The 22,498-nt window shown below is 50.4% G+C and overlaps 1 protein-coding gene across 5 annotated transcripts in view; it reads right to left on the minus strand.

Annotated features, from left to right (window-relative positions):
• Window positions 1-20,330, minus strand: part of RBM19 (RNA binding motif protein 19) — a 192,420-nt gene extending 172,090 nt beyond the window's left edge. For 3 of the 5 annotated variants that reach the window (XM_020978043.2, XM_020978045.2, XM_020978044.2), the window contains exons 1-11: window positions 20,171-20,329; window positions 12,646-12,828; window positions 12,071-12,190; window positions 11,296-11,334; window positions 10,848-11,040; window positions 9,279-9,547; window positions 8,386-8,466; window positions 7,553-7,631; window positions 6,160-6,231; window positions 3,764-3,967; window positions 1,400-1,530 (exon numbers count right to left, since the gene is read on the minus strand). In XM_020978043.2, the coding sequence (XP_020833702.1) occupies window positions 1,400-1,530; window positions 3,764-3,967; window positions 6,160-6,231; window positions 7,553-7,631; window positions 8,386-8,466; window positions 9,279-9,547; window positions 10,848-11,040; window positions 11,296-11,334; window positions 12,071-12,190; window positions 12,646-12,828; window positions 20,171-20,206 (1,407 nt within the window). In that variant the 5' untranslated portion in view covers window positions 20,207-20,329. Of the gene's footprint in view, window positions 1-1,399; window positions 1,531-3,763; window positions 3,968-6,159; window positions 6,232-7,552; window positions 7,632-8,385; window positions 8,467-9,278; window positions 9,548-10,847; window positions 11,041-11,295; window positions 11,335-12,070; window positions 12,191-12,645; window positions 12,829-20,170 lie in introns of all 5 variants that reach the window. The other 2 variants (XM_020978046.2, XM_078154348.1) reach the window with 2 other exon arrangements.
• Between the last annotated feature and the right edge of the window lie 2,168 nt (window positions 20,331-22,498).

Below are 22,498 nucleotides of genomic sequence, written 5' to 3' on the forward strand. Positions count from 1 at the left end.
TCTTACCCCGGTGGAAGCCAGGAGCCTTTCCAGGGCACTGCCTTACTTCACGGGCTGACTGTCCAGTCAATCCTGACAGTGGCCACTGACATTTATTTACATGGCCCTTCCACATTTGCAAAGCCCTTGAGAAATGACTTCTGTCCAGCTTCACAACAACCGGGTGAGGCAGGTGGGCCCATTCACAGGCAGCTTCGCTCCACCCCCATCTTACAGACTCCAGGAAGGACAGCGCCTTTCCCACAGTTCTGCCACTGACCACACTTGGCAGTGGGAGGGTTTGAATGCAAGTCCACCCCTCCCTCCATCACCCCAAGCTGCCTCTACACGGAAGATCGCTAGATTCATTTCAAGAGCTTAACACCAGCTTCAATTCAATTTAATCTAACCAAGCACACACATTTTTTTTAAATGACTACTTTGGCAGGGCACTGAGCTACGTGTGAGGACAGCAGGACCCAAATGAGCCATGTTGCTGCCCTCTGTGCTACCTGCTTTCTACTAGAGCAGTGGTTCTTTAACTGGGGGGGGGTGTCTGGACCCCTTCACTCTCTTGAAAAGGACTAAAGACCCCTGACAATTTTTATTTATGTAGATTATAGCTACTGGTATTTACCATATTAGAAATAAAAACGTTTAAAGTATTATTATCAAAGTAGTTTTGACGCTGAAAGGGCCTGGGGGATCCCCAGTATCGTCTGAGAACCCCTTATAAAATGTGTAGATGCAGAAGTCAGGTAGAGAGGCCTCTCAGGTGACAGGTGGGGGGGGCAGTGTTCACCTGAGGAGGACAAGATCAGGAAAAGGCCTGGTGGAGGAGGGTGTAGGCACGTGAGCGGTGCTTTGAGGGAAGCTATGGAATTGCAAGGCATGAAGTTCAGACACTGGGGGGGGGCGGCGGTGGCATCTGCATGGAGGAAGGAGATGGGATGTCACACATGGAGAACAGCGTGCCCAGTGTGACAGCAGCAGAGAAGAGTGAAGGGCAGCAGTAGGAAATGAGGCCAGAAAAGCAGGAAGTCGATTGTGGAGGGCTTTCCATGGCAAGGCAAGAACTCTGCATTCTATCCCAGAGGCAACAGGGAGCCATGGAAGATTCCCAAGCTGGAGAGGTGGCAGTCAGGCCTGCGTTTTAGAGGAGGGGAAAGGCTGGAGGCAGGGAGACCACACTGGAAGTCAGGGAAGAGCTGGTCAGTGCCTGATGAGAGTGGAGAAGAGCTGAGGGGGAGGACTGGTGCTGCTGAGGTCAAAGGGACAACACCTGGCACCTGACTGAGTGTGGGAGGTGAGAGGAAGCAGCCGCAGATGCCCCGAGGGCGTGGGCCTGGCTCTCTGTGGATGGAGTGAGGGCCACCTACCGGGTGCCCACAGAGGTCACTGCCCAGATAGGCAGGCTCACCTGGAAGACCTGTCCGTCCACTTCTGCGTAGGCCTTCACTGCGTGCTCGGGAAACATGTACGTGATGAAAGCAAAGCCCTTTGGTTTCTTGGTCAGACCATCTATGGGATAATGGACTTCAGACAGGGGACCTGGAAAAGAAAAACCATAAGGTCCTGGTGAGCAGTCACCCTATCGTGCTCACAGGAGATAGCTGAGGGCGAGGCCCCTAACGAGGGTGTGTGCTGACTTACAAGAACATTGGAAATATGATGCCGGCTCTGCCTCAGTTTACCTAGCCCAACAGAATGTCTGACCACATCTGGCATGCTACTCCTTTCAAACCACGGGGCAGGCCATGGGAGGTCACAGTTATCACCTTCCACAACATTAACTTCTATGGTTAATGAAGAACACCCCAATATCGGCAGAGCTCCATAAAAACACTGATAGACTTGGGAGTCTGGAGACCTGAGTACGAATCCTGCCTCCAACATTGTTGACTGTGCAATAATCTGAGTCTCAGCTTCCTCATCTATAAAATGGGGTAATAGTACTTGCCATACATAATACACAGGACTGCTGGAAAGCACTGTGAGTCCTACTATCTGTTCTGAGTTCATCTCAATGGCCTGTTATGGAGCCTCCACCAGCTCTGGGGTGGCACGACCCTTTACTGGCCCGGGTTGGCGCTTCCAACCTCAGGATGAGAGAGCCCACCCCAAGTCTCACTAGGAGTCCCCTCCCCAGGCTCCCGTCCAGTCAGGGGGAGGCCTCCTCTGCCCCGAGCAGCCCCGCTGCACTCTGGGACAGTCATCACCAGGGGGAAGAGTCCCCTTCTATAAAGCCTACACTTGCTCCCCTACAATTCGTCCCTCATCTTGACCTCCAGGGAGGGCGAGGCAGGACAAACCAAACCCTTCTTCAAAGCCTTCAAACATCTGAGGACGCGGCACGTCCCCCCACCTAGATCTTCTCGTGTTCAGAATCAAACTCCTAGTTTCTTCCACTGTTCCTCATGTGGCATGAACTCAAGGACTTCACCTTCCTGCTGTTGTCTGCACAAGACCCTTCACTTCCAGACTCTGGGCATTTGCACGGGTTATGCCTCATGCCGGGAATGCCCTCCCTCATCCTCTCTGCCTCCTGGCTTCCCTTGCTTAGAAATTTCGAGTCCCAGCTAAAATCCCACCCCTCTCAACGCTTTACCTCTGTTGCTTATTTCCAATTTCTCCTGTCTACAGCTTATTTGCACAGAGTTAGACTGTGAGCTCCCTGAAGGCAGGGATGCTCCTCTGCCTTTTTCGTACAACCCAGCCCTTAGCCCAGTGTCTGGCGGCTTTGAAGTGCTTGCTGACTGATGGACTCGCTTCTTTAGACACTCCATACTAGGACTCCTATGTGGAATTCAAAAACAATGACCCTGAGTGGAACAGACTGGATGCAACCGGGCTCCCCACACACTTAAACGTCAGAAATGCATTCCAGCCTGCACACCCTGGAGGGCTGGCCCAATGCCCCCATTTCACAAACGAGGAAATCAGAGCAGGAAAGGGAAGGTGGCCTGTCCCAAGGCCCACAGAGGGTGAAGCAGGAGAGGTCTGGTCTAAGGGAAAGGGTGTTTGGGAGTCAAGATTCCCTGGGTTCTAATCTTAGCTTGATGCTCGCCCCCTGGGTGACCGTGGGCAGGTGGTCTCCCACTGACTCCCCAGCCCCCACCCTCTACTTCCTCATCTGGAAAACACAGGGCGTGGCTCTGAAGGCCTTTCTAGCTCTCGAAGGAGGATCCTGTGAGCCTGGGAAGCCCAGGCTTCCGGCCTCCCATTCTGCGGCCTTCTTCCCATACTGTCAGGATGCCTCTTACTGCACCTGGCTCTGGTGAGTGGCCTCACTGGTCCTGGATCTCCAAGTGAACCACGGGGAAAAAAAGGCTGCCAGGTGTGGGAAGGAAGCTCCCAGCCTCACCTGCACTCCAGCCTTCCTCCCACTCCACAGGAACCAGAAGCACGGACGAGCTCTGCATCCCAAAGGAGTATAAAAGCCTTGTTCTCCAACTATCGCGAGGCAGAAAGGCTGTGCAAATGAATCCATCTTACAGATGGACAAACTGAGGCCTTGAAAAGAACAGTATGATCCCTCCCAACGACTCAGGTTTTATGAAGTACACTTCTCACTCGAAAATATGCTTTTCCCTCAATTTATAGATGTGGAAACTGAGGAGCTGAAAAGGCAAATGACTTGCCCAAGGTAACACAGTTAACAACTAACAGAGTCAGAAGCTAACTCTGGGCCTCTGGTGACAAGTCCTGGCACCGACCTGACCTTCTGAAGTCCTCAAGGATCCGTCGTGATAAACAAGTGTGTGCAGCAAACTTGACCTCTTACCGTATTTGGCAAACATCTTCTCGAGGTCCTCCTCGGTGCTGGTGTATGGCAGATTTCTCACAAAGAGCCTCCCGGAGTCGGCCAGGTCCTCCTCCTCCTCGCCTTCCTTGAGCTCCCGGCCCTGCCACACCTTCTTGTTGTCCTTCCGGTGCTTTGGGGCCACGCGGCTCCCCTTCTCCCTGAAGACCTCAATGTAGCGGCCACCTTTGGGGGAGAGACGTGACATGCAGGCCCAACTCCCTGCCTCCTGAGACATGAAGGCCCAGCCAAGGGGCATGTGGCCAAGGAGAGTGAGCACCATCAGCGAGACCAGAGGAAGGGTGCTCAGACTAAGCCCCTCCTACCCCCTCATCAGGAAAGGCCACAAGGGACTAGTTATACTGGAGATTTATACATACATGCATCCATGTGTGTATGTATATGTATATATGTGTATACACACATACACATATCTACAGTGGTTCCACAATTAATCACTATTATAGTGATGAGTTCCTATTGTCATTCACAAGTTACTACTGTCATCACTGAGGGGCAATGGGTCATGTGGTACTACCTGATACTGTAATGATCATATAATGCTCTGAACTGCTAAAGGCCCTCCCAGCCCTGACATTCCCCGTTCCAAGGCCCCTCCCAGCTCTAACATCTCCTGTTCTAAGGCCCCTCCCAGCCCTGACATTCCCTGTTCTGAGGTCCATTCCAACTCTGACTGTGCTGTCTCCTGCATCTCCTCCTATATAACCACTTCTCAGCTTCCTTTGTTCATTCCTTGTCCACATCATGCATTTTAGCCACAAGCACAGGCTTCTCCCTGGCCCCTCTTCCCTCTACTCTCTGATGTCATTAGTCCCCACGGGTTTCACTGCCATTCTACTCAGATGACTCGTTTGTCTAAATACCTGGACCTGATCTCCCTCCTGAGCTCTGGTCCCACAGGCATCTCGAACTCAACATATCCAAAAAGAATTCATGATTATTTTCCCTCTAAGTAGGGTCTCGCACTGCCAAGTGGACAACTCACCTGGCTTAACGACCTGGGCATACTTGCCCCCTCCCCATCCGTCAGCTGCCCAATCCTGTGCTTTCCTCTTTACAAACTGTCTCATTTGTGACCCCTTCTCTCCTCTCACATGAAGACCACCTGAGGCCAACGCCTCATAGCTTCCCACCTAGACTATCCCGATGGATTCCCAACCAACCTGCCCAATTATAATGGAGTGCCTAGAAAGCAGGGCCTCTTTAGTTCTCTTTTTGCACAGAGCCTGGCACCCCGAGAGCACTTAATAAACGCCTCTTCGTTCATCCGTTCATCCATCCATCCATCCATCAGTAAGCCGCAGCAGCACTTTGCTGTCTGTCTCTAGGATCAAATACGAACCCCTCTGTCTGACACCTGAGTCTCCTTCTGCCCCCTCTGCATTCAGCCATACTGGCCTGCTTGCTATCCTCAGACAATATTCCATTTCTTGTCTCCACACCTATACCCTGCCAGTCCCCCACGCCTGGAAGGCCCTCCATCCCCGCCCCCTCCACCTCTGAGCAGCTCTGGTTTCCTTCCAGACTCAGCTCAAGCGCCAGCTTTGTCATTAAGCCTTCTGGACTCCCCATCAATCAGTACCCTCTGCTCCCCGAACCACCTGCCATGCATTTCTGGTATCTCACTACAGACAACGCTGGATCCTCCAAGAGAATATCTACGCTTTGCAGGCAGGGTCTGCTTTGCTTTGTCTTAGCAGATCCCCCGGGTCACTTATACAAGTGCCTGCCAAATTCTTGCTGATTCAGAGATCAGAGCATTGGGGGCTGAAGGTTCCTCTCCGCTCTGAGAGTCTAAGGTTCTTAAACCCAAGGGCAGGAGCCACGAGAACACGCCTTCAAGCTGGGCTGTCAAGTCCAACCCCTTGTTTTACAGATGTGAAAACCAACAGAGTACTCAAGTGGCCTGCCCAGGCTCGCTGGTCGTACTTGCACAGGACAGGATTCAAACCCAGCTCCTCCTGGCTCCTAACACGGCGCTGTCTCCGACGTGCCACACAGTCTCTTTTGCTCTCCCTCCTAAGGCACCTATCTCACAGCAGATGTTCAACAAATCTCCCATGTGCTAAAGTTGGGAGTCATGCTGTCTGCTTAGGAGACGTCGTCATCCCTGGGCTACAGACCCTCTGTGGGAGAGGTCCAAGGAGCCTGAGCACGAGGCCTGGCAAGTCCCCTCGGGAGCCAAAGAACCCTAGCATGGAGATGGCTGGGGTCACGGTGACTGCCTAATCTTAACCCCTGCCATTTACAGATGAAGAAAGCCAGGGCCAGGCGGGTGAAGGCCCTGGTGTGAGGTCACGCAGGCAGCCAACAGCAGACGGAATCCCCGGAGAGCAGAGCCCCAGACCCCTCCTTACCCATGTATTCCCTGTTGTGCTGTAGGGCTTTCTCCATGTCCCCTTCACTGCTGAAATCCACAAAGACGTAACCTGACAGGAACAAAGGAACGCGTGAGCTCCGTTCTCGGCTTCAGGGACGGTGGGGAAAGCCCAGGCGTGCATATGTGTATACGTACACACGCACGTACACACCCCTACAGGCACACACTCACAATACAAACCACACAATGCATACTCACCACACATACGAGTACACATACCACATACAGACCCAACAACACACACAACACTATACATACCTACACACATGTGCACCCCACATGTGCACACATACATATACCAATGTGTACACGCTACATATACTACACACACGTATAAATACAAGCCACATACCACACACACACACACACACACATGCGCATAGCACACACAGAGACATACAAACATATACACGCATGCACACGCATGCACACCCTCTCACACAAGTAGCAAGACTGACACAGCTCTGACAATCACCCTGCCAGCTTTCTAATTCCCTGGCCCAGAGCCCAGAGTTCACTGAGATTGTTCAGGGACAGACACTGAGCGTGGAGCTCCCTTTTCTACGTACTCCCCCGTGAGCCCGGGCCCTGCCCTCTATGAGAGCACAGAACAAGACTGATTCCTCTCCTGTGCCCATGGTGACCATGCAGATATCAGATGGTGGGTTTATAAATGCCCCCACCCTCTCCTCCCCAAAGGAAGTGTCCAGGCTGGGAGGAAGCCGAGGACAGAGAAGGTTCCAACTCCAGGGCTGCTCAAGGGCTTGTCTCCGGCAGTTTCTGAGACTAGTACGGCAACACCTCTCCATCTGGAGTACGAGACACAAAGCCCCGGGCTTGGGGTCAGGGGATCTGGGCTCAGCTCCCAAACTCTGCCACTTCCGTGAAGAGCGACCTTCGGTAAGCGCCCTCCCTTCCTGAGCCTCAGTTTCCTCATCTGACAATGGGGACAAGAATGCTTACAAAAGGTGGCTGGGAGGACCGGGTTCCAAAAGCACCCCTGACACCCCCACACATCCTAGCTGGGTGACTCTGGACAAAGCAGTCCATTTCTCAGTACTCACTCAGCTCCCCAAGATCACAGGCTCTAGAGAAGGTGCCAGCCTGCATTGGTAGGGGGAGTTTCCTCACCAGTCTGGTATGGGTCCTCAGACCAATGACAATGTGGGTACACAGCTGTGCTCAGGGGAGTCTGGGGTAGATGAGGAAAGACAAGGGGGGGGGGCTAATTCCTCTCCTGAATGATTTACCCAAAGATAGGAGAGTAGATAATGGGTTGGCTTTTGTTTTATTTTTTCCTATTTCCTCATTCACTGTTTCATGTTCAGCCTCTGGCTCCTGGCTACATTCCAAAGCCTCCTACTTATTACCTGTCTTGTTCCCGTGAGCGTTTCTCACAATGCGGATGGCCACAGGCTTGAGGGGCACCAGAAATTCTCTAACATTTTGCTGGAAAGAGAAGGAAAAAAAGATGGAAAAAAAAATTTGGGATCAACTCGTTTCAGGAATGAAGGCAAGCTGAAACTGTGCCGATCTACGGGGCAGGCTTCTGAAATCAGATCTGATGAAAACTCGTACGTTCCACTGGTGACAAGGGGCACTTTGCTGCCAGGACGCCCATGGAAAGACTCACCAGCTAACAGCTGGCAACAGGACCGGGCTTCCAAATGGTCAGAAGACAGAAGTTTTGTGCCCTTCCTGTGTCTTTCACGGATCTCCTGGAGGAAGGTTTAGCCTTTTACAAACTGTGATTTCAAAATAAGTGAATGAAATGGGAACTCTTCTAAGTTTGGGGAGCTGTCTTGGTTCCCTGGTTCTACATGCCTAGATGCCAAATCACTAACTGATAATGCCCAGGTCACCTTGGCCAAAGAGCTCATTCCCTACTGGACCGCAGCCTGGTGATGCTTAGCCCTAGGACGGCAAACGGGAGTCTGTCCCTGGCACTGTATTTGAAGCCTTTCCGGATCGGTATGGCCTGCCTCAGCTTGCCATCCCCTGGCAGAGCGTCCAAGAGCCCAGGATCACCCCTGCGCCATGAAGATGCATCAGAGGCCTCCAATGGAGCGTACTCCCCAAGTCCTGAGCCCTCCACCCACACCTCGGGCTCACCAACCACCTTTCCCAAATTTGCCTGGCCCCTGGCAAGGGTCGTTAGGGAGGCCCCAAAAGCATTTCTGCCACGACTCAAGACAACACTCACCTCAGTGACATTAAATGGTGCTCCACGCAGCTTCACTGTGTAAGCAGTGGTGGGCTCGGATTGGGTGGCTGGCTTCGTCACCTGAATGGCCACAAAAGAGGACAAGGGGGAAGAATATAAGATGAACACCCTGAGAGTGAGTCTGAGGACCAGATGAATCCCACCAGAGAAGTGTAAGCTGGCTGCCACAATGGGCAAGGTCAGGCTGGGGCAGGTCGAGGCTATGGAGGGCCAGGAGGCTGGAGCCCACCTGCAGAGGGGGTCTCCTCCTCATCCTACAGTGACGTCTCTATTCCCACTCCCAACTTAGGGACCGGGTCAGGTTTCAGAAAAGGGCCATCTGGTGATTTATTATGGACCCTGCAGACAAGGAGATGGGACAGAGAGCAAAGAACAGCCTGTGAGGCAGGGGCAAAAGGGAGAGAATGGAAAGAAGGAAGGAAGACAAGGAATGGAAGGTGGGAAGGGTGAGAAGAGGGACCAGGGGAGGGAACAGAAGGAAGGAAAGGAAAAGGAGGAAGCAGTGGGGGCTGGAGACGTAAGGGCTAAATGACACTGGGCTACAGAGGAGGCTGGGAGCCCCTGGAGGAGACACTTGCCTGCAGTGGGTATGCTGGGTGGACTTGGGCCACAGGGGACCAAAAGGGGTCAGAGGCTGTTTATCCCTTGGGGGGGGAGGGGGCCTTAAGAGGCTTCTGAGCTGGGGGGGAGGGATCAAAGCCTTGGAGCACCTGGGTTCAAAACCCGCTCCTGCCTGTCCCTCTTAGAGGCCTCAGTTTTTCTGACCTCTAAGCTCTCTCTAAAATAAAAACAACCCCCGACGATTTCTGAGGACCTCTCCTCACTCGGCTGCACCCGAAGGGGAGCAAACATCCCCGTTAAGGCTCTCGCACCTCTCCCTTGGCTGCTGGGGGTCTCTTGCCCCCAGGCACGGCATCCCCTTCTCCTGGGCCGGCTCTCTTCTCCCTGAGGCTCTCAGAGCCTCTGGTGCCCGGGGTCAGCTGCTCCTCCTCTTCATCACTGCCTTCCTCTTCACATGCCATTGCCTCATCTTCACTTTCCTCCTCCTCTGAGGAATCCGCTCTCACCACCTTAGATTTCAAGTAGTCCATGTCAGAAAGCTCCTTCAGCTCTGCTGCTTTCACCTCAGGGCTTTCCTCTGCTGAAAGAATCAAGGAAACCCATGTTAGAGAGAGAGAGAGGGACTGAGGTGCGGTGAAGAGTGTTACAGAGTTAGGGTCGGAAGACCTGAGTTCAAATCCTGCCTATGACAATTACTAGCTGTGTGACTCTGGGCACATAATTAAACCTCTCTGGGCTCTATCATCTCCATCATAAAATGAGAGAGTCAGACATGATGACCTCAAAGGGCCCTTCCAGACCTAAATCTACAAGCCTATGGATGTTCTACCACCACCTCCACGAGTCTGTCAAAGTGTGTCAGACTCTGCTCCCTGAGCAGAAAGAGTCAGAGGTGCTCCGGGGGACAAAGCGAGCAGCCATAAAGGGCTCTCTTCTCCTGGGGTCAGCCTCCACCTGGGTCCAATGTGAAGAGCCATGGATGTCACAGCTGGAAGAGCAGGGTGCAGATCCTGCCTGTGGCCCTCAGGAGCTGCAGGATCTCTGGTCCTGACTTGTACTACGGATGCCACTGGAGGCCACTAAGGAGAGAAAGCAAGGCTGGGAAGTGCAGAATCCCAGGGCTCAAAGGGACCCGAGAACACTTAAAATAGAGGCTGTGTCAGGACTGGAAAATGAGTTCATTAGAACTGAGAAGGTGAGAGCTGGGAGGGCCCTTAGAACAGGGGATGTCAGGGCTGAGAGGAGCGTTAGAACAAGAGATGTCAGGGCTGGGAGGAGCCTTAGTACTTATGTAATACAAGTTTTTCATTTTCTTGGGGCAGCTAGGTGGCACAGTGGATAGAGTATTGGCCCTGAAGTCAGGAGGACCTGAGTTCAAATCCAGCCTCAGACAGATAACACTTACTAGCTGTGTGACCTTGGGCAAGTCACTTAACCCCACTGCCTAACCAAAAAAAAAAAAAAGACTTTCACTTTCTGAATGGGGGCACTGGGATGGGCGGTGGTTGCCTGGCTGCCTCGACTGAGCTTAACCTGCACCCCAGGGCTCCTGGCTCCACTGGGCCAGGCTGCCCCGGATGGAGCTCTACCAGCTGCTTGGCATCAAGGACCTTCCAAACCTTTCAGACAACTAGTCCTCAGGAACCAGTGGGGTCCAGCAGCCACCAAGAATAAGAAACTGCCTTCCCTTACTTCTCTGAACAACCTAACCAAACCATGCCATGATGCCAGGCAGGATCTGGGGGCTCCCGAGGGGCTTTCCTCGGTTCCCAGGCCACTGGGCCTTTCTGATGAGATGATGAGTGTTCTATAGCATCAGCAGGGATGTAAAGAAAAACACACACACACACACACACACACACGCATGCACACTTGCTTACTTTCAGAGTCTTCATCATCTATTTCTTCTTCACTCTCTTGTCCCGAGTCAGAATCAAAGTTCAGGTAGTCATCATCCCTCTTGGCCTTCCCTTTCTTTGGTTCCACTCCCACGGTATCATTTGCCCAAGTGGCCACCTGTGTTCGCTTCTGATGAACCATCAGGAATTCCTGAAACTCAACATCTTTCTTCAGCTGTTAGGATGGAGGAGACAGATGGGTGAGTGACTCAGGGGGACTGACGTCCATCTACCCAAGGCTAGGAAGGTCATTTAACTGGCCATTAAGGAAGCTATGACTCTACCCCTGGACCACAAAAGGGAGGCGCCAGGAAGCTCACCGTGCTCAGCTCTGTGGCTCCCGTGAACCAGCTTCCTATCTTACCATAGTCCTTCACCTCCCCCCCTTTCATACACATGCCCACCCTTCTGTTGCCTTTCCCACACTCACCTTTTCCAGTTCTCCTGTTGCCTTTTTTCTCTTTTTGTCCTAAAAATAGAAGGAATGGTCAATGCTTACCCAACCCATGTCTGGTGGATGGTGCTGGTATACACTACCCTGTTCTGGGACCTTCCCATTCCTAAATGCCACTGAAGCAGTGGTACTGAGACCTATCTGGGTCCTCTTCCCAACACACCCTTCTCTTACGTGGGGGCCAGTCTGCCTGGCAGTGGTAATATTCCTATGTCTGCTCACACTGGGCTAACATCCCAAGTGCAGAGAATTCTGCCTTCTATCCCCAGTCATTTCACCTTCTGCCTGGCAGCTGTTGATCTGGGCCCTAGGGCCCTCCTGAGGTTTCTAGCTAAGCAACATGAAGTCACAGAAACACCAAATTCCAAAGCTGAGACAGACCTCAGTGACAGTCTACTCTAAGCCATGTTTGAAAGAGTCCCCCTGTAAGACACCCACAGGGTCATCTGGCCTCTATATGGAGACCTCCAGGTGGGGGCCACTCCAGGACAGCTCCCACGGTCAATGTGCTTCCCCTTCTACACACTGCTCCTACTTCTGCCTTCTGGGGCCCGAGAGAACAAAGCTAACAGTTCTTCTTTCCCCTCAAGATTTTTCTTCCCAGACTAAACCTCCCCAGCTGCTTCAGCTGATTTCCATGTAGCATGGTCTCAAGCCCCTCCATCACCCTGGCTGTGTTCCCAGGATGCCCTGGCTGGGCCTGCGCTGAGAACTCTAAGCACACGTCAGGGAGGAGGAAGTCACTCCTTACCTTCTGAGTTTCTGAGGCCACTGGGCTTTCTTCAGGTTTCCCTGGCTGCGTGGCTTTCTGGGAGTGTTTGCTCCAGGCTCGGGGCTTAGATGGGTCTCCAAATGACTTGCAGAACTCCACCTAAGGGACAGAGAAGGAAACAAAGGGGATCTTTAAAGTCCATCCCTCCACGGAAGAGGTGGCTAGCCAGGATTCCCCACAATGGCAGCCTGAGGAGGACACTGAGACAAAGCCGGGAAAACAACAGGGGGGCAGAAGCGAGAGGAAAGGATGGAACAAAATATGATCTGAGATTGGAGACTTCCAGGAAGCTTCATGAGGGCAGGGTAAACTCTGTACCTTCCCCGTGAGCTCTGCACACAGGAGGGGCTAAATAAATGTTTCCCAAATAAAGGAATCTGCCTAAGACACAGCCATTCAGGTGAACAACATGGGAATCACCTGAAAGAGGGTCTCCAAGCCCACTTCCCCAAGTCCTGGTGGTCCTGGAGTGACTGATGGGGAATCAGCTGAGTAGATGGCAAACAGGTCAGGGGATGCCTGAGGAGCCTCGCGTGCAGCTGGGGCCAACTCACCGTGACCCGAGAAGTGTCGATGAAACTCCTGTGGAAGTGGTCCAGGGCCCTCTGTGCCTCCTCCTCAGACTTGAAACCGACGAAGCCAAACTTGCGGAACTTGCCATCCTTGGTGAATTTGAGGCTGCAGTCAGTCAGGCTGCCAAAGGCTGCGAAAAGCTGCCGGAATCGCTCTTCCTTCAGCTGAGGGAGCAGAAGAGACAAAGGCTGACATGGATGCAGCAGTTTACGGTTCACAAAAAGCTTTCCATCCAAGGACTCCTCTGAGATCTATGACAACCCTGTGAGTGAGACAGGAGTCTCATTTTACAGATGAGGAAACTGAGGCTCGGAGGGGTTAAGTCACCTGCCCATAGTCCTGCAGCTAGTAAGCATCAGGAAGTGAGATTAGAGCCCAGGCTTCCTCACTTCAAGTCTGACACTCTACCCATTGGGCCACACTACCACAGTGAGGAAGACCTGGTCACTGCATTGTTCCTCGAGAGAAGGTAAGGACCTACGACAAGGAAAAGGGTGGAGGATGGGAAGAGGACCTAAACTGTCCTGCCGTCTAACGGGGAGGCACTGGCTCTGGAACCACAAGACAGGGGCTGACCTCTTCCCGCTTACTCCTTTCCTGCAGAAGCCTCTCAGCCACCCTTGGCCACTCTCCAGTCCCGGGTCATCCTTCCCTCCCACACCCAGACACACCACTGCAGGAGGAAAAGTAGGCACACCTCAGGCTCTTGGCTGCCACTTCCAAATCCTCTCTTCTCTCCCTGTTCTCAGGTCACTCTCCCTTCGTTCTCAAGGACTTTAACCTGGCTCAGAGCCTTCCTCTTCACCCCAACATACACCCCTCTGACTCAGGGACACTGATATACATTGGTGGCCCTGCAATTACATGGGCCTCCCATTTCAGCAATCTTCTCGACCCCAGTGACCTGCACCTTTACCTGACTTGAGCCACAAACACAACAAGAGTGCTACCCTTGATCCATAACCATTCTACCTGCATGAGCAGAAATCTGAAACTCCTCTTTTGGACCATGACCTTTCACCCTTCCATCTTGGCCACTGCCTCATTCCTCGTAATCCCAGGCTCATTACCCAGCCCAGTCAGCTGTCTCATTCCTCCTCTGGTCTCCTTTTCCTCCCTTCTAAATCTGAACTGGATAGTGAGCCAATCAACCATCTACTATCCTCCACTCCCAAATCCCCCTCCCCACCTGGCCCTATGGCCACCTGGGCCTTGACAGACCACAGGCCTGGGTCACCCCAACCATGGGCCTTCCCTGTGCTTGTTCACATGCCACCGAACACCAACAGAAGAAGCCATTCTACCATCCATGTCAACTGTGTCCACTACACATTTACACCGTGTCTTTTTCTACTGGCTCTCACCACTGCCAGGCAATCCTTTTATTATTCCTGAATTGACCATGACGCTCATCACAGTGCCTGTACCAAACCTTCTCTTCTCTCCTCAAGCCTCCCCCACCTTCCCAAAGCCTTCCCATTCCTGCTCAAAGCAGGGGACATTTCCTACTTTAAAGAGAAAATTGAGGGGCAGCTAGGTGGAGCAGTGGTCAGAGCACCAACCCTGAAGTCAGGAGGACCTGAGTTCAAATCTGGCCTCAGATCAAACACTTGACACTTACTAGCTGTGTGACCCTGGGCAAGTCACTTAACCCCAACTGCCTAAAAAAAGAGAGAGAGAGAGAATAGAGGTGACCAGCCAGGAGCTTCCCCTCCCCCTTTCCCAACAAGTCAGAATCCCTCAACACCATCCTCCATCACCTCTTCCTTTGCTTCAGACTCCAAGGAAGAGGGAGCCAAGTCTCTCCTTGCCCGCAACAATCCTCTTGCTTGTACCTTTGATCTTCACTTTTCCCTCTCTCTGAACCTCAATGTCTCTTGACCTGGCTCCCCCTTTCCTGCTGCCCAAGCCCAGCCTTCCTTAACCTTCACTGGAACCTGGGATGCCCAGAAGCTTTTCTCTACCTCTTTCCTCCTTTTCACAGACAAATTCCCAGGGAAAACCCTTCATTGATTCCTCTTCGTCACTTCCCATTCAGTGCCCTACCCTTTGTGACCTGGCTTTTGACCTCATCATTCAAGTGAAAATGCCCTCCCCAGGTCACCTAATCTCCTAATTGCCCGATCTAGGACCTATTTTCAGTGCTCATCCTTCATGACATCTTTAGGGCATGAGACCACCCCCTCCCTCCTCCACTTTTTTTTTTTTTGGTGAGGCAATTGGGGTTAAATAACTTGCCCAGAGTCACACAGCTAGTGTCTAAGGCCACATTTGAACTCAGGTCCTCCTAACTCCAGGGCCAGTGCTCTATCCATTGCACCACCTAGCTTCCCCTGTCCTCTACTCTTCTAACAATGATCTCTCCTGCTTCTTTCCCAAACTATCTTACATCTCCTCCTCAGTCTCCACGGCTAAATCTTCACCCTTATTATGCCCCATAATTGCAGTGGCCCCCAAATCTCTCTTCTCTTCCCTTCATAATGCTCTTTCTGGATGACCTCACCTGTTCCCATAGGTTCAATGATTATTTCTATACAGATGTTTTTCAGGTATACATGTATGTGCATATACATATATGTTCATGTTTATAAATATACATATGTATACATGCACACACATCCCATGGCTTTGCTCAGACTCTCCCACAAGCTCCAGTCCAGCATGCTATCTCTTTTCGGCCATCTTCCATGTCTCATAACAGACTCATCAGACATGCCCCAAAGGGAACGCATTAACTTCCCCCCCCAATGCTTGCCATTCCTTCCAACGTCCCTGTTTCTGGTGAGGACACCCCTGGTCTTCCAGTCTCCTGGCTCCCAACCTTAAAGCCTGACATGCCCGTTTTCACTCCTTCAGCCCCTGCTAGCTCACCAGCTGGGCTTGTTCACACTTGCTCTCCAATGCAACTCCTAATTGTCTATTTCTCTCCTGCACATAGACCACCATTCCTCCAGCCCTAACCACCTCTTCCTTGAATTATTGTAACAACCTCCTAGTTGGAATCTCAGCTTCCAGTCTCTCTCCTTTCTGATCCATTCACCACACAAAGGCCAAAATAATCTTCTGAAAGCGCATGTGAACACATCACTCCCAAGCTCAAGAGGTTCTGAATGGCTCCCTCTTTCTCCTAGGACACAAAACAAACTCCTGCTATAGGCATTTAAAAGCCTCCACCATTTGGCTACAGTCTTATCTTTCCAGGTGTACCTCACATGATTCTGCTTCACACTATGATCCTGGCTAACTTGCTGTTCTAGCACTCAGCACTCCATCTTTAACCTCTGTGTTTTTTGCACAGGCTAGCTAACCCTAGGCAAGTCACTTCATCCTGTTTGCCTCAGTTTCCTCATCTCTAAAATGGGCTGGAGAAGGAAATGGCAAACCACTCCAGTATCTCTGCCAAGAAAACCCCAAATGGGATCACGGAGAGTCAGACACAATTGAAATAACTCAACAACAACAAAAATCTGTCCTTTGTGCCTGGAATACACTCTTTCCTCACCCCCACTTCCTAGAATCCCAAGTGTCCCTCAAGTCTCAGCTCCCAAGGAAGGCTGGTAGGAAGTATAGTACAGCTGAAAGACCACTTGGCTGTGGAGTCGGTGAGTCTAAGTTAAAATCTCATGTCTGACGATGTGACCTTCCCTGGGACTCAGTTTCCTCATTTGCAAAATGGAAGGACTGGACTTGATGGATTCTTAAGCCCCTTCTAGCCCTGACCTCTGTCAGGAAGCCCTTCCTGGTCATTCTAGGAGTTACCTGCGCCCTCTTTCTTCTCAGCTCATTATGCACATATTTGCTAACAGTCAATCACTCAATCAACATTTATTAAGGGTTAAGCAATGGGGATAGGAAGAAAAGTAAGTAACACTCTCTGCCCTCAAAGAGCTCATAATCATTAGATCTAATAATCTGGGCAAGTCATTTTACCCTGTTTGCCTCAGTTTCCTCATCTGTAAAATGAGCTGGAGAAGGAAATGGCAAACTACTCCAGTAGCTCTGGCAGAACACCCCAAACGGGGTCACAAAGAGTGGGACGTGACTGATATGAATGAACACAACAGATCTAATAATCATTGTCTGTTGACAAGCTGTAATGCCCCAGGAGAATGTGATCTCTTTGAGGACACGGAGCATTTTTCACTTTGCTTTTACATCTCCAGTCCTGTGTATGCAGTTGGTGCTTAATAAATGCTTGTTGGGCTGGACGGCTTTGAGTAATGGGTCTAACACTTACTTGCTGTGGGATTGTGGGCTAGTCTTTTCTCCTGAGACTCAATTTTCTCAGCTGTGATGTAGAAATGGTGATACCTGAATGCCCTACCCCACAGGGCTGTTGCAAGAAACAGGAGCTACAGTGATGTGGTTTTTATTTAAAATATATTAAAAAATTCATGCCCCATTAAATAACAGCTAACATTTATATCACCTTACTATGTGCCAGTGTTTGAGTGCTTTACAATAACTATTTGATCCTCATAACAACCCTGGGAGGTGGGTGCTATTATTATCATCCCCATTTTAAAGATTTTATAGATGGCAAATAGGGGTTAAGACTTGCACAGGGTCACCTTGCTAGTAAGTAACCAGGTCATATTTGAACTGGGAGCTTCCTAACTCCACGCCCAGCACTCTATCCACTGTGGTACCACCTACTTGCCCCACAAAACTGGTCAATGGAGGAAATGGTAAGATTCCACCCAAGTGTGGAAAGGAGGCAAGACCTCAAGGGAATGTGGTTGGTGTTAGAGCTTGAGTGGAGTGGAATGGATTCACCAAAGCGAATCTTTTCCCCCAAATCCAAGGCCAATGTTGAGTATTTCTTATTTGTGAGACAGAATTGTTTTTCCTCTGACTCAGCATCAGGAAGGTCACAGGCGCCCTTTATGACCACGCTATCTCCTTTGTAAGCACAAGTGAAAATGGCCACATGAAAGCCTTCTCAGTGTTCTTAATGAGCCCATGGGTGAGCAACATTCCTCACCACAGCCCCCTGACATTCCCAAATCCAGACAGACATGTCAACTCTTCCCAGTAACTACACCTGACCCACCACTGCAGCGTCTTAAGAGCTTACAAATCTTCCTGGAAGGAAAGATGGACAAGCATTATGGTCTCCAGCTTGAAGATGAAGAAGCTGAAGCTACAGAGAAGGTTGTGATTTTTTCCCCCCCAAGGACACACAGATGCTAAGTATCGCAGCCAGCAATTAGCCCAGATCTTCCAACTTCGAGCACTGGACCAAGTTCTGGCTGAGGAGGAGAGAGATGTTTCTTACAGTCTTCAAGTACAGGGCCTTGCCCTTCTACCCAAGTTTCAGCTCTGCCACTAAGGAGCAGTGCATGGCCATGGGCAATCAATCACCTTCCCTGGGTCTCAGCTTCCTCCTCTGTAAAATGAAGAGGTTGATCTAACCCAGGGATTCACAACTTTTTTGTGTCCTGGGCTCTTTGACAAACTGGTGAAACCTATGGACCCCTCCTTGGAATGTTTCCAAATGCATAAAATAAGACACACAATTACAAAGGAAACCAGTTCTATTGAAATATGGTTACCAAAATATTTTTAAAAACTAAATTCATAGAACTCCTGGCTTACATGATCCCTAGGCTACCTAACACAGGGAATGGTACAGTAGAAACAACCCTGACTTTAGAGTCTTGGGACCTACATTCGAATCCTGGCTCCGCCACTTAGTACCCATAACACCATGGCCTAGGCTGGGTCAGTTTCCCCATTTGTATAGTGAGGGACTGGACCAGATGACCTCTAAGGTCCCTGCCGGGTCTAGATCTAGGATCTTATGAACCATCCTCGCCCCAAGACGTTCAGAAAGCTGAGAGCTCTTGTTAGGGTTTGCAGGCAGGAGGTAGGTCCTGTAACAGAAGGCTGGAGTGTCACTCACAACTCTAGCAGAAGCCAGAGCTGAAAGATCTGAAAATGTGAAGATCTAGGGAAGGCTGGACTGCTAGACAGAAAGTACAGTAACTTCAAAATGTGTCCATGGGAGGCCAACTCTCCCGACCCTGGCCCACGCTCAGATTATTTAGATGACACAGTGCACTTCACTTCTGTGAAATGCCCAAATCAGTTTTCCTGTTTTAAGTTATCATTGAAATGTGCTCTGAGGTGACCAAGGTTTAGACTAAACTAAGAAGTTTTCATCTCACCAGAGACCACTCAAAATGAGAGAAAAAGAACCCTTTGAGGCACCAGGAATGAAGCACCATCATTCCGTCAAAGGAGCCACCCTTCATGTCTCCTCAAAGGCATAAAAAGCATTTCCGTCACTATGCAATTCATCCTCCCTCTCCCTGTCCTTCTTCCCCTGTCGTCTGTACAGAAGGCACTTTCCTATGCCAGAGATGGTACAATAGGTTAGGAGCATTGAGGACCATTGTCCTGAATGAAAGCCCAGTCACTGGGCTGGGATGGAGATTCGAACCAAAGTACTGGGCCTGAAATTCCCAGTCAAGCCTCCTGACAACCAGGGCTGCACCCTACACTGATGGGAGCAGACTAACCAGTGAAATCAGCCTCAGGAGTTTCCCCCTGCATAAAAATGGGAGCACCGCATCAAATGATTCCTACAGTTTCTCCTAGCTCTGGATTCTGTGATCTCCGATGCAGACAGTCCTTTGGCTGGGAGAGAGGAAGTAACAATAACTTACAATTCTATCATACCCTAACCCTACTTCATTTCCAAGATCAGTAATTTTGTAACAACCAATCAGTGAGCACTTATTCTGTATAGCCTACTATGCTATGTTGCGGGACAGAAAGACAGAAACGAAAACAGTCCCTGACCTCAAGGAGCTTATATTCTTTAGGGGAACAGACACGAGCAGTGGGGGCCCTCCCTCTACCAGATTATAAACAGACTTAGAAGACAATCACAGCCAAAGGAAGTATCACTGTGAGACTCTTGCCAAATCGACTACAATGGTCTACACTACAGGCAAAAGGCAGAAAGCAGTGGACACCAGGAGCACTGGATCTGGAATTAAGACAACGTGGAATGTGCTATTTACTAGCTAGGAGAAGCTGGGTAATTGACTAATCATCAAGCATGTATTAAGTGCCTACTATGTACCCAGGGTCACTTCCAGGCCACAAACCATGGCGACGGCGAAGTTGGCAGTATATTGTCATCCCTGGTTTACAGATGAGGAAACTGAGGCTCATAAAAAGGAGTCTTTGGAGTTGGAAGGGACCTCTGAGGCCACCTTGCTCAACCCCCTCCCCTCATTTTACAGAGAAGGAAACTGAGGCCGAAAGAGGTTAAGTGCCTAGATCCTAGCTGGAAGAGGCTTGTCCAGCTAGTCAGCGACAAAGGTGGGCTTAGCACCCAGATCTACTGGTCCAGCGCTGGGCCTGAGAAGCCCCGGATGGAGGCGGACGGCGCTGCTACCACGGCCGGAATGAACGCAGGGTACAAGAGGGAGCCTCTCCCCGCACCCCGAATCCTCCCACATCCCCTAAGGAAACCCCAGGAGTTGTGCTCACCCCGCTCGGCAGGTTCTTGACGATAAGTCGCGACATGGCGACAGGCTGCGCACTTCGGCAACTGAAGCGATTCTGGTCCGGACGGGGCTCCCCCGGCAACGCTTTCACGCTGCTTTCCTGGGCGCCGCCATCTTGCTCCGCCCCAAACGGAGTCACGTGGCACGCCGAGCCAAACCGGAAGCGGGTGTGACGGAAACTAGCAAGCCACGCCCCCCGGGCCAGAGGGGTGGGACGGAGAAGTTAACCAGAAGAGCCCGCGTCTGCGCAGGCGTAATGCCGCTGAAGCAACGGACCAAGGGTGTGGGGAGGAGGCACGACCAGTAGAGGGCGCCTAATTGCAGAATGGAGCCAATGGAGCAAATCCTGCCTGGTGGGATGAGAGCAGGTCCAGGCACCTAAGAGAGACCTGGGAGCTCAGAGGGGCCTAGACTGAAACCCTCATTTGAGTTAACGACAATGTAACAAAAAGAGGAGAAGGAAGAAAAAGAGGAAGAAGAAGGGGAGGAAGAGGAAGAGGAAAAGGAGGAAGAAAAGGAGAAGGAAGGAAAAAAGGAAGAAGGGAAGAAAGAAGGAAGAAAAAGGAGGAAGAAAGGAAGAGGAAGAGAAGGAAGGAAAAGAGGAGGAGGAAGGAGAAGAAGAGGAGGAAGAAGAGGAGAAGGAAGAAAGGAAAAGAGAAGGAAGAAGGGGAGGAAGAAGAGAAGGAAGAGAAGTGTAAGAAAGATTTTAGGAAGTTAGACTTCCACAGCAGGATAAGAAATTTCAAGATCTTGTCCCTCAACCAATCAGAAAGTGCTCCAAACTTTTTTTTCTTTCTTTTCAAACTTTTCTATAAACTACTAGTTCCTTAAGAAAGAGCTGTAGAGGCTAAACCAGTTTTAACCAGTGAGGTTCAAGGACGGGGCTTCGACAGGGCAAAGGCTTTTCTCCATTGAACTTGCTTAATAAGTTTATTGAATATGAACTGACACACCCCAAGGGCAGAGATAGCTGCCATTTTTGAACATGGGACCCATGAAGTGGGCAGAGTTAACAGTACATGGACTTCGGTGGACTGGCCAGGAAGAGTGTAACTCAAATGAATCAGACCACTCATAGCCTTGATGTGTGGAGTATGGATCTTACTAACGGTTTAAAAGTTGATTCTACCACTGAACCAGTGCCCACGTGCTACTAAAGCACATTGATGCTGGTAATAAAGACTTTCCTTCACTCACTCACTGTAGTAGATTTTTGTTTCAGATTTTTCTAACAAGAAGGAAGAAAGGAAGAGGAAGAGAAGGAAGAAAAAGAAAAAGAGAAGGAAGAAAAAGAGGAGGAGGAAGAAGAGAAGGAAGAAAAAAGGAGGAAGAAGAAAAAAGAAGAGAAGGAAGAGGAAAAAAGAGGAGGAAGATAAGAAGAAAAGGCAGCATTAACATAGCTCTTTAAGGTTTTCAAAGGACTTTACACATATTATATTACACCTAGACAGCTAAGTAGTGAAATGGATATTGAGTCAGGAAAACCTGAGTTCAAATCTAGCCTCAGACATTTACTGTGTGAGTCACTTAACCTCTGTCTGCCTCAGTTTCCTCATCTATAAAATGGGCATAAAAATAGCACCTATCTCACAGTCTTGTTGTGAGGATCAAAAGAAATAATATTTGTAGAGCGCTTAGCGCAATGCCTGGCACATATCATTATGATGATCATCATCATTAACTTATTTGACAGACAGACATTGAGTGACTTGCTCAAGCTCATTCAGTCAGTCAATAAGCATTTATTATGTTTTTACTAAATTCCCGGCACTGATCTTCGCGGACACAAAGAAAGGCCAAAAAACAAAACAAATTAACAAACAAAAACCTCTGCTCTCAAGAATCCCTGTCTAAAGGAGACAACGTGCAGACACTTATGTACAAACAAGCTGCAGGCAGGAGCAGCTGGAGACAATCAACAGAAGAAAAATACTAGAATTAAGGGGGACAGGGAAGGCTTCCTGTAGAAGGCAAGATTGCAGCTGGGACCTGAAGGGAGCCAGGGAGGACAGGAGGCAGAGATGAAGAGAGAAAGCATCCCCTGCTTGGGGGGCAGCCAATGGAAATGCCTGCAGTCTTTAGATCGAATGCCTTATGTGAGGAACAGCAAGGCTGCTTCTATTTGAGATAGTAGGGAGTCAGTAGAGTCCACTGAGCTCTCCTCCAGGAATGTGATAATCCACCTACACCAGCTTACTTGTGCCATTCCTTGGCGTGACCCTCTATCTCCCACCTCTGTGCCTTTGCCTTTGTCCAGCTATCATCCGTGCTGGAATGCCCTGTCCACTCTCTTAATTACACACTGGCTTCC

The sequence above is a fragment of the Phascolarctos cinereus genome, unplaced genomic scaffold, assembly GCF_003287225.1.
Source record: "Phascolarctos cinereus isolate Bilbo 61053 unplaced genomic scaffold, phaCin_HiC Scaffold_4;HRSCAF=312, whole genome shotgun sequence".
Classification (NCBI taxonomy): Eukaryota; Metazoa; Chordata; class Mammalia; order Diprotodontia; family Phascolarctidae; genus Phascolarctos; species Phascolarctos cinereus.